Source organism: Orbicella franksi, chromosome 6 (genome assembly GCF_964199315.1).
Source record: "Orbicella franksi chromosome 6, jaOrbFran1.1, whole genome shotgun sequence".
Taxonomy (NCBI): Eukaryota; Metazoa; Cnidaria; class Anthozoa; order Scleractinia; family Merulinidae; genus Orbicella; species Orbicella franksi.
In genome coordinates, this window is record NC_138150.1 from 23,088,580 (window position 1) to 23,099,376 (window position 10,797).

Genomic DNA, 10,797 nt, shown 5'->3' on the forward strand with positions numbered 1-10,797 from the left:
CTTTATGGATGGGATGTGAGAGATACAATCTTATTTAATTATGAGGAAATTTGCATTGAAGGTAAAACTTTTTTCTGGAAGGGATGCTTTACGAAAGGCATTAAAAGAATTGAAAATCTTTTAGATGAGAAAGGGCAAGTCCCATCTTTCTGATCTTTCAGCACAAATATTCATTGAAGAAAACTTCATTCCTTCATCATTACCAAGTTATTTTTGCTATTCCAGGTCACCTCCTGACAAAAGCAAAATCCAAGGATTTAACATCTGAAAGTATTAGTCATGAGGACCCGGAATCCTTCCATCTAACTGAAAATGTAAATATAAATTTGCCTCAGGCAAAGTCAAAAGACTTCTTATTGGCTAATTATTCATCGGAAATACAATGATCAGCACGCAGGCCCAAAGTGATGGAACAAAACTATTACAGAAGACAAAACAAACTGGGGAAAGATATTTATAGATCGGCATGACATCTATCTAACTAACTTTCTCTTTCACTTTGAGGCCAATAGTTTAGTTTTCCACTTGGGCATGCCCAAAAGGCAAACTTTGACTTAGAAAAAGTTAAAACACTGTAGAGTATCATTTTCTTTTACCTTTACCCATTTTCTATTTGTTTTCTCTAATTTGCCATCTTTGTTGGTCTTTAGCTTTCTTTAAAAAAATTGCACCAAAACAATAAGGAAAGTGGTCAATTTTTTCTACTCAAAATGTCTATGATGCAGGAGGGTAGATCAATTTTTTCTCTTTTTAGAGGAACTTTTGCAGGTTTGAAAGGCTTCCCCAGTTTATCAGCTGATGATCAAAAGGTGATGAAGTCACAAATGCTGCCACGACCATTAAGCTCCCTCAAGGCCTGCAGTTTTGGTCAGTTTATGAGTCACCAGTTAAAATCAGTTAGGTAATAACAAAATCTCTTGTTAGAGGTAAGCTTTACTGCATGTTCTACAGATTGTATTTTGATTCACCTTTCAGGCTCATTAAAACATGCCACAACTATTCAAATCTATTTAAGCTTATCCTCAGCACATTTAATGAAACATTCAGTAATCTCTCATTAGTGAACTTCAATCATTTGATTGATTTCATTTGGGTCTGGCAATAAATCATATCACAATCTAATTCATTCAAACAATTTGCCAGTCAAACACATTAAATGTCCAATAATTGAATGTTTATTCAATCAATCATTAAATCATAAACCAAGCATCACACTTATCACAGAAAATCAATTGAATAATGGAAGTTCAATGTTTTTCATATCAAAGCAGAGTTTATTATATGGTGGTTTAATTCATCTGGGTCTTGTATAAAAACCTTTATCTAGTGTTAGAAAGACAGTTTTGTTTACCATACTATCAATGTTAATTTGCACTATAGAATGACACAACAGTGAAAATCAGACTTAAATTTACGTATGAACTGACATTCAACTCTTTCTACAGAAGCAAGCTGTCCATACATTTGCTCTACTTCATTTCACAAGTACACGCAAGAAATATCCATTAAAATTCACACCAGTTGATATGCAGGTAATATCATATAACATCACACTGTACCCTGTGAACAGGAAATATCAAAAGCATGATACGTGTAGTTGATTGAACAAGGTTCACAACTTCAAATGTAAACAAATTTGTTCTGTGTTCCTAAGAAGTTGTCAGCACAATCACCCCACCCAGATTATAAACCCAGCCTGCTTGATCCAGCCTACAAACTGAAGCCCATTAGACCAGTGTACTAACAATTACTTTCATAATGTAGAAAATTGCAATTACCATTAATGTAACAGAACTTCACTGCCAAGTCTTGTCGCTGAACTAGTTTATGATTTAACCCATCACACAAAGCTTGGTATGTTGCAGCTAAACCTTCCTTTTGTCTCCAGTGCTTTAACATGTGGTATCCCTTTTCAGACAGTTGGTCATGACCTCGATTTATTTCTTGAAGTTTTGCATCATCGACATCTAAGCGACGTCCAAGCTTTATCCACTGTTCCGCAATTTCAGCACCTAATTCTTCTAATTCATCTAATGGTGGTGTGCCGTGTTTTACCGGTACTACAAAAAGAAATAATTCAGTACAAATAAATTGTTGTTGTTGTCACTCACAATGCTTTAGTTGTCACTCACAATGCTTTAGAATGAGGGCTTCCTTTCTTAAGTATTGTATCAAAGACACCCCAGTAATGTTCAGAGATAACTTTCAGTAAAAACCTGCCTATATATGACTGAATTTATGAAAACCGTGTGAAAGACTTTGCAACAAAATAGCGGGCATGTTTTTGGAAAATCGGTTAGAAAATATACATAAATATGGCCATGTCGTACCGAGAGTGCTATCTACCTCGTGTACTCTTAATAGAGTCCATACCATGCCTTAATACAAGCCTTTGAAGTTGCTGCAAATGAGTCGAACGAGCCAAACAAAGCTAAATTAGAGCTTACATTGATCATTTGGCTCGCCGCGGCACTAATTTAGACAGGCTTAGGGGTGGTGAATGGTACCCAGAAAATCGTAGATCTCGGAAATTTTTGACCTGATCTCGAAATCTCGGAAGCTTTTCTGACGAGTCACAAAGTCTTGTTTTTCATGTGTTTCTTTCGGGCTCGGAGTCTCGAATTTTTTTCGCAGGGTCTCGGAGTCTCGGATTTGCTTTTTTAGCAGAGGTTCTCCGGGGAGGTATCGCATTGGGCGAGCAGAGTTAGTGTTGCTGAGATTAAGCATGGCGTTTACGCAAACGGCTGCAAATACAGAACTTTTACTTTTCTTTACCTTTGCTTCTCTTGTTATATTCACTCAGTCCGCGTGCATACTCATTTGATCAGGTTTCCGCTGACAATAACTATGCGCACGCTTTGATGCTGAAATCGCATGAAAACATGGTCGGTGGACTGTATTTTTAGCCAGTTAAGTCAAAGAATTCAAGTAACTCGATTTAGATTTTATAAGTGGTTAGCATAAAGACGTGTGATTGTAGTCTGGAATATACCGGTGTGTCTAAGACGGTGTATTCTAAGCTATTGTAGAATACCATTTCGCAAAACAAACACAATATTTTACTGTAATGGTCTTCGCAATAAAGAAGCACTATGTCACCTGGAGAACTTCTGGTCAGGTCGCAGAAAATACATATGTAGATATAACCTCTAAATAAGACGTCTTAAAGAAAACGACTAACTGCATGCTTACTTTAATTTACTTTACTTACATTACGTAGTGTTCCTACGATGTGTTTGGTAATCCAACGTTTTGTTCTCCTCCTCCTTTGTGGTATTACCCTTGTGAGATAACTTTAAGAATTCCTAGGAATTCCTAGGAATTTCCTAAGAATTCCTAGGAAAAAATTCCTAGGAATTCCTAGGAATCTAAGGTGTGAATTTTCACGGTAATTCGGACTTGGAATTCCTAGGAATTCCTAGGAATTCCAAGTTTACGTGGAGCTGACTTGGAATTCCTAGGAATTCCTAGGAATTCCAACTGAAATATACTCACCTTGAAAATTCCTTAAAATTCCCAAAAATTCCTAGGAATTTCTGAGAATAACTTGGAATTTGTAGGATTTTTTGAGAATAGGTTGGAATTTTTGGGAAAATCTGAGAAAAACTGGGAATTTTGTATCATTTGTAGGCCAGAAAAAATTTTGATGATAAATGCCCAGCATTAAAATAACAAATGAAGTCACTGATATCACATCAAACAGGTTTTAAATGAATGGTTTATTACACATTCGTGAGTCAGGCGCCGTGTCGCCTTCTAGAGCAAGCTAAACACTTTACTTTCACAGCAGTTGACCTGCACCTCTTTAGAACCTCTATTTTGATTCATTCTTGTTTAAATCTGCAACTCTTTTGTTCTTTGGGCTAGGGGTATTGTTTGTGTTGTTAACCTGTTGTTAATTTTTTTATTGTTTCGTTTGGCCAATTATAAAGAACCTTGTAAACGGTGCAGATCACCCCTTTCACAGTGCCTCTGTCTACCCAGGAGTATAAATGGGTACCTGCCAACTGTCAGGGAACTATACAAAATGCTCAGTAGGGATTAACGTGCATCAAACTCCTCGTCCTTACATGTTCAGCCACTTGACAAGTGAAGTACTTTACTTTTATACCACATTTTACATACGGCGAGCTTCCCTTAGCACACAGACCTGTCGGTTGAACAAACGATGCAGTCTTTTCGCAGCCATCTGCTTATTTTCAGTGGTGCTGCCTGCTCGTCTACAAAAGTTTACAAACACTAGTCAAACCTGTTCCAGTATTGAGCCTAGGTTTTTATCCATTTCGCGGTCGAAATTATTGTTTTACCAGGTTACTCACACAGGTGGCCTGTGCAAGAAAATAATTTGTCGGTGAATTTGTTCACGCCATGACAGCCAGTCACTATGATGCTTCATGAGTCTTCCATTGCGCAGTTAAAATACAAGCTAATACAGTTTCAGAGTAAAAGCCTTTCAAACACACAAGCAAATGCATATGTAGACCTCCTTAATCGATGCTTACAAATAGCAAGAGCTAGTCCAGATACATCTTTTTTTCTGGAGACACGGGAATAATAAGCCCGGGCATCTTCATGAACAATCATGTATGAATAATTACAAAGTTAACAATATACTTACATTTGCTTTTTCGCTGTTTCTTGTCCTCCACCCTCTCCTCGTCCATAACGTGTTATATCAACCAGTACGGAGGGTCAAACAATATTTAGTAGCTGAAGTTAGATCGCGTAGTAAGCTCGAGAGACTAACAGATGATCGCCGATGAGAAGCTATGAGATGTTTGAAGCTAGCTGACCGGAAGTTGATGACACTGCGTGACCTCAAAAGTAGCTGAAAGTCGGGTCATGATAGGCCGTAAAAAGGTCGAAATGTTAATGCATAACTAAATAGTTGACGTTTATCTGTGACTGCTATTTTGGTAGTTCAAATACCTTATTACATGAAATTTTCGCGACACATTAATTTCGCGATTTTGAGGGTCGCATATTTCGTGACACCTTAATTTTGCAATTTTGCAAAAATTTTTCATTTTGACTCACTTTAATTTTGTGTTTTTGAGTGAGACACTTATTTCTTTGTCAATGTTATTTAACATGTCCCTGAATTTGATCAAACAACTTAATCAACAATGTCCAAATAAACAAAAACGCAACTGATTATGTAAACAGTAACAAGAAAGATGTTCTCAGTGTCTACAAGGCACGTTTTGTAGTGCATACTTGAATATTCAAGTCACGTTTTTAGTGGTCAGTTGACCTCATTATCCATGTACATTAAATATTCCTTTCTGCAGACTCCAAAGAGAAACTGTTGCCGTTTAGTTTCACGACTGATGCTGTTTAACTGTTTGCGTAAATGTCTTGAAACGGATCAACAGGTGGTAGCCCTTCTTTTCCAGGGGCGACAGTAAGAATGGAGGCATCTACCAAGAACGTTGAAGCAATTGAAAGGTTTAAGCAACTAGTGGAACAGCACTACAAGGAGCCAGTAAATGGACAGTTTGAGGATTGTACAAAAGAAGTGCTACTGGAGTGGAGGCAGAAAGAAGTAGTGATGAAGAGGGCCAGAACATTACCACAGAATAGTTCAAAATGATTGTTATAAACGTGCATAATGGTAATAAAGTCGCAATTTAATTATTGATTTAATGTGAGTCACTTAATTTTTGCGTCATGTTAATTTCGTGACATTTAATTTTCGCATCACTTAAATTTCACAATTTTTTTTAAATTACGAAATTCACGAAATTAACGTGTCGCAAAAATTTCATGTAATAAGGTAAACTACAAGTTATTGATTGTACAATAGTTTTGACCGGTTCCCTAAATGAGATCCAGTTTCAAGCGACCAAGAGCCCATGAATCTCACGTCTCTCGCTCGGAGTTTTTCCGAAATCGTTAAGGTCTCGGTCTCGAATTTTTAAACAACGGTCTCGGCGTCTCGGCAAGTCTCGGATTTTACCATTCGCCACCCCTAGGCTTAACCTCTGCGATTTCACGAAAATGACCTCACTATGTCTTTAGTGTGGGTTAAATTAGCCAGTCAAGCTAACAAGAGCATGGTAAGCAGTGGAATCGGTTATTTACCTCTATATTTCAGCCAAAAAGTAGCCGTTACGTGACATTTCATCTCAATATCTGACCGGATTCGCAAAAACATAGCCATAGAATTTGACTTTCCTTCTGTCCTAGAGCTAGCTTTCCACGAGGCTTATCGTAGCTCAAATAGCAGCAAATAACTCTCCTGTATGCCTTTTGAGGCCAGGAAGACTAAATTCACCGTCTTTTCGTTGAATCATGAATTGTACAATTTAATTAAGAGTGCTTTTAACATGAAATTCGAGTCTAAATCAACACGAACGTACAGATATCAAAACCGCGGCGGAGAGCCAATCTATTGCTTTCTAAAGGCCTGCATCGTCCTAAATGGACTGAACAAGAGCTTCCTACATCGAGAATCGATTGAAATTCAAACAAACTAGGCCACAGTTAGCAGTAAGCGAACACTCAACATGTCGTCGTTACGTCAATTATCGCCCGGAAGCCACGCAAATAAATTTCTTCCGCGCTAGCGAATCACAGACAGTTCTGATACTTAGCTAAAGCCGAGAACGCCTAAAATTGATGAAACAAGGAAATTCTACTCACGATCACCGCTTGAACTCATGTTCTTCTCTCTCCTCGTCGCCATGTTTTGCTCGCAAATAGCAATGTCCCGGATGTACTGCAATTATATTTTAGGCCTCACGGAACGGTATCCTCCCCCTTGGACCCCTGATGCCCAATTTTTTGAGACATGCGCAGAGTACTTTCTTTTGGGAAACTGCTGTTCTTAGGGATACGCGGGCTCAACTCGCTAATGTTTACATTCAAGCTCACTCAAGCAAATTATTTTAAAATTGCAACAAAATGTCGAGCTGATGGGACGAAAAAGAGTTCACGGCAGTCATTTTTCCCGGTTAAATCAACCGTCAGTAAAGAGGAAGAAAGAATTAAATTACCAATGAACACGTGAAAAAAATAGCTGCAAGCAGTGTCCGAGTAGAATTGAAAAACCTGTCGAGCGAGGAAAAAATCGACAAACTCGAGCGAGGCTGTAAACGCCTACAGTGTGAAAGTGCCGGCCTGAAGAGGACAATACAAACTCTACGACGAAGTATAGGTGAGTGTCTGCTCAAGTAGTCATCAAGCCGTCTATAAATCTCCTAAAAAGTGGTTCTTAAAGTTTTTGAATTGCCAGTAAAAGCCGCTTTCCCACAAACACATTAAAAATTCGTGGCGATGTCAATTAATGCGATTTTCGATGTTGTCATTAAAATTTTTAAATTCAAACTTATTTAACGTAATAATATATTACCACCACAAGGGGTCAAGGAATACTTAAAAGGAAAATAGTTTTAAAAAGTTTGTAAAATGAAGCAAACTAAATGGTATGGTCACAGGACACGGCTGTGTCAAAATACCAAACTTGAAGCGGCGATTTTGGCGATCGAGTTGGACGTTGAGTTCCGTGGCAGACAAAAATTTAATAACATACTCTGGACTGGATATCAGCACTTCACAAAAAAAAGGTTCCTTCATAGCTGGGTACGCAGTAAACAAGATTTGAATCGCAGCTAAATGCTCTTTTGAAAAAGTCTGCTTGCTCGAACCATTGCAAAATGTTCAAAATTAGATAGATATTTAGGTTAATTTTTAATTTTATATTACGCCAGTACTTCAGGTACTTTCGTAGGTTCATGTTAAAAAAAAACCAGCCTTTTAACCAAAAGCGATCGACAAATTTTAGTCTAGTCGTAAATTTTGTGAGAATGTATTTTCCCCCAAAGGGTTTGCCTGCCTTTCGTTTTGTAAATTAGCAAGTCAACATCTCGACTCGATATAAGCGGACCGCTGAGGAAACAGTAACTTTCAGAAATCCACACAAATACACTGTATACTTTAGTTTTTCTATTCTTAAATTTATTATTTAAATAACACAAAATACAAGTTTGTACTCTCATAAAACTTGTAAGGCCCTATTTATCATAGTAAGGAACAGTTTTTAATAATTGCATTTTCATATTTACAGTATTTTTGAGAAGAATTAACAATGACCTAAGGAAAGATGTCTTGAAGTTACAAAGTGAAGCAAAGAAGCATGAAAGAACTTTGAAGTCTACTGAATTGAAAACGAAACAAGTCGGTAACAAACTACGAGGAACAAAATCTGCTTCCACAAAGCTGAAAAGACAATTAAAGGAAAATGATGAAAATGTAAAGAAACCTAGGTATTCCCTTGTGGATACATTTTCTCACGGCAAAAATGGAACAAATCATAGAACAGTCATGTTTATGGCCTGCATGAGATGTTTACAGCATGCATGTTTGCTTTCTAGCCAAAAGGCACCCATTGCATTACATCTAATTTTCACTATTTTATTCAACTGTAGCCCCCCAACAAATGTTGTTGTCTTGCCATCCACACTGGCAGACTGATATATCCTATAGGGGGAGGCCAATAAACTGATATTATGCAAAAGATTTGCAAGTAGCCAATATGATTTCCATGTATTGAGTGATGACTCCAACAAAGCTGGCGAAGAGCAGCACATTGTAGGTGTCCACAACTGGTGCCCAGAGATCAATAAACCCAGGGCATATGTCCTTAGTAACAGTTTGACAACATTGTACAGTCTTTGAACATTGATCTTCCATCCACTTTGGACATGAATACCACCCAGTTACCTATGCAAGAAGAATGAAAGTCAAATATGGGGTGGCTCTTTCTAAAAATGTATTTTTGTAAAAAGATTATTTTCAGTTGTAAGAATTTCATACTAAATAAATGTGCTTCAACTATGTTCTATCTGAGATTCAGGTAAAGTAATTAGTTTGCGAGGGGTCTTAGCTATTTGTAAAATACAAATTATTGCAGTGTAAATAATAGTGATCATAAATATCAAAATACTTCTGAGTGATTATAATGTAATACATGATTACTGTAGAGTTGTACAGTCAGCAGTTTACAGTGAATGTGAATATAAAAATACTTCTGAGTGATTATAATGCATGATTGCTGTAAAGTTGTACAGTCGGCAGTTTACAATGAATTTGAACATACATAATTGTTTTTCATTATCATTCATATGGGGCAGTTGTTTAAAACTAGCATGATAAGTAAGCCGCATAATTTTCACAGTAACAAGGTTGAAAGGAATCGAAAGTAACTTAATATAGTGGAATGTAAAGCAGAGCAGTGTTTATTAAAACCTGATGTACCTGATAAAACGCACAATAGACTGAATAATTTAATTCCCTTCCAAAATTTCGTGAAAATATTATCAACAGCGGGATGTCTAAACAAGACCACCTTTATTCAGATCATTAAAAATGAAAGTGCCTATTATGTTGGAAAAAAATCATTACTGGAATACCAAACAGTTTTTGTGGCTTACTAATCAATACTAGCAGGGGGTAACTATTTGCATTTACCTGAAAGAATGGAGCGTGAACTCACCTCTCGTAGCCTCGAATTTAACATCTCCCAAGCTGTCTCCGTGCGCTTAGTGCATTCGATATTTATTCCACTACAATATCTTGGGCGCGCGGGGAAAAAGTTGAAATAACTTCAAGAGCAATCAGTCTAGGCCTCTAGACCTTCATTATCCAGGAAACTAGAAGGCAAATCTCGAATTTCACCGTTTCGGTTTTTCGATATCACCGCCTCTGCCCGCTGAGGACGGCAAAAAAGTAAAAAAATACGTATTTCTGCCACTTACGCGACGAAAGAGAAAAAATTAAAACGGTAGAACTTTCAGCTGTGCCCCATTCTTCCTTCTTTTCACGTCTATGGGCCAAAAACTTCGCGTTGGAAGACGATATTCAGCCAAGAAGTTTACAATAATTTGACTGGAGCAAGTGTTTCCGAGAAACCGTTCGACTGCGCATGTCATAAATTTTTTCCTGCTGATGTACTGCATACCATTCCGTGAGGCCTAAATTTTGTCCAGGGCGGAATGGCACATCCAGATTTCAACAGATTTTTAGCTACATCAAAGTTCAAAGCAAATGACGCCAACAGCAGCTAGAAATGTCTAGTCCATTGCACGTCTAAGCCCTAAATTGATGTGGCTAAAGATTTTTGCTGTCTAAAGCAAGCACAACATTATCGCCACAGGGCAAACGGCCTTCTGTTACGGGACTAAATGTGACCCGTACAGTTCACACATCTCCTCAGGCCCGCCTCACGTACGATAATGGACGACGCTTACCAGCAAATCGTTAGACTTGAGCCTTCATTGGACTTAATGATGTCCTCGGGCAGACTTCCTTTAGACAGCAAATACAGAACGCTAATCTGTCGCTCCTTGTCAGAGTCACCGCGCGAACTGAATTCAGACGAGTGTAGCCTGCGCTAAACTTAACGCAAATTGAAAAGGGGAAGGGGGGGGGGGTCGATAAATAATAACAAAAAATACCTAAATAAATGAAACATGTAGCAAGGAGTTTCTACATTTCATGCTAGGTAAGATTTACAAGCTGCTGTCATAGCGAAAGCAGAAAAAAAAAACCAGGGGCGGGGCAGAAGACTCCTGAAATTTGGGTATCTGGATCATCCACCAAAAAGTGACGTCACATCCGGTTTAAACTGCGCCGCGCAGCTCGTTTCACAAAGCAAAAAAAATGGCGTTTCGATTGGGGAAGTTTTTCCTCTATTTGCAAACCATCAGGTTCGTGTCCTTTCATACTGAGGATAGAAAGATGTTGTAGGCACATTTCTTCGACTTTTTAAGCAGAACTTTCGGCAAAAGAAAACAG

The 10,797-nt window shown here is 37.9% G+C and overlaps 2 protein-coding genes across 3 annotated transcripts in view; both read right to left on the reverse strand.

The window, feature by feature from the left end:
* LOC145491344 (uncharacterized) overlaps window positions 1–10,797 on the reverse strand; it is a 515,242-nt gene that overhangs the window by 95,825 nt on the left and 408,620 nt on the right. The window lies entirely within an intron of this gene.
* Window positions 263–6,720, reverse strand: LOC145491403 (uncharacterized). Of its 2 annotated transcripts, none has more exons than XM_081470594.1 (3): window positions 6,646–6,720; window positions 1,779–2,060; window positions 263–306 (listed from the first exon to the last, which is right to left on the reverse strand). In XM_081470594.1, exons 1-3 carry the CDS (start codon window positions 6,686–6,688, stop codon window positions 278–280), a joined length of 354 nt encoding a protein of 117 aa, XP_081326720.1. In that variant the 5' UTR covers window positions 6,689–6,720; the 3' UTR covers window positions 263–277. The 2 variants fall into 2 exon arrangements, with proteins under 2 accessions (XP_081326720.1, XP_081326719.1); XM_081470593.1 differs by lacking the exon at window positions 263–306 and adding an exon at window positions 1,384–1,560.

Coding starts and splice junctions, on each gene's coding strand:
- LOC145491403 (XM_081470593.1), bottom strand. CDS start 6,688: ATGGCGACGAGGAGAGAGAAGAACATGAGTTCAAGCGGTGATC. Junction 2,061..6,645: donor CATGAGTTCAAGCGGTGATC/GTGAGTAGAATT, acceptor TTCTTTTTGTAG/TACCGGTAAAACACGGCACA. Junction 1,561..1,778: donor GAAGTTCTGTTACATTAATG/GTAATTGCAATT, acceptor TCCTGTTCACAG/GGTACAGTGTGATGTTATAT.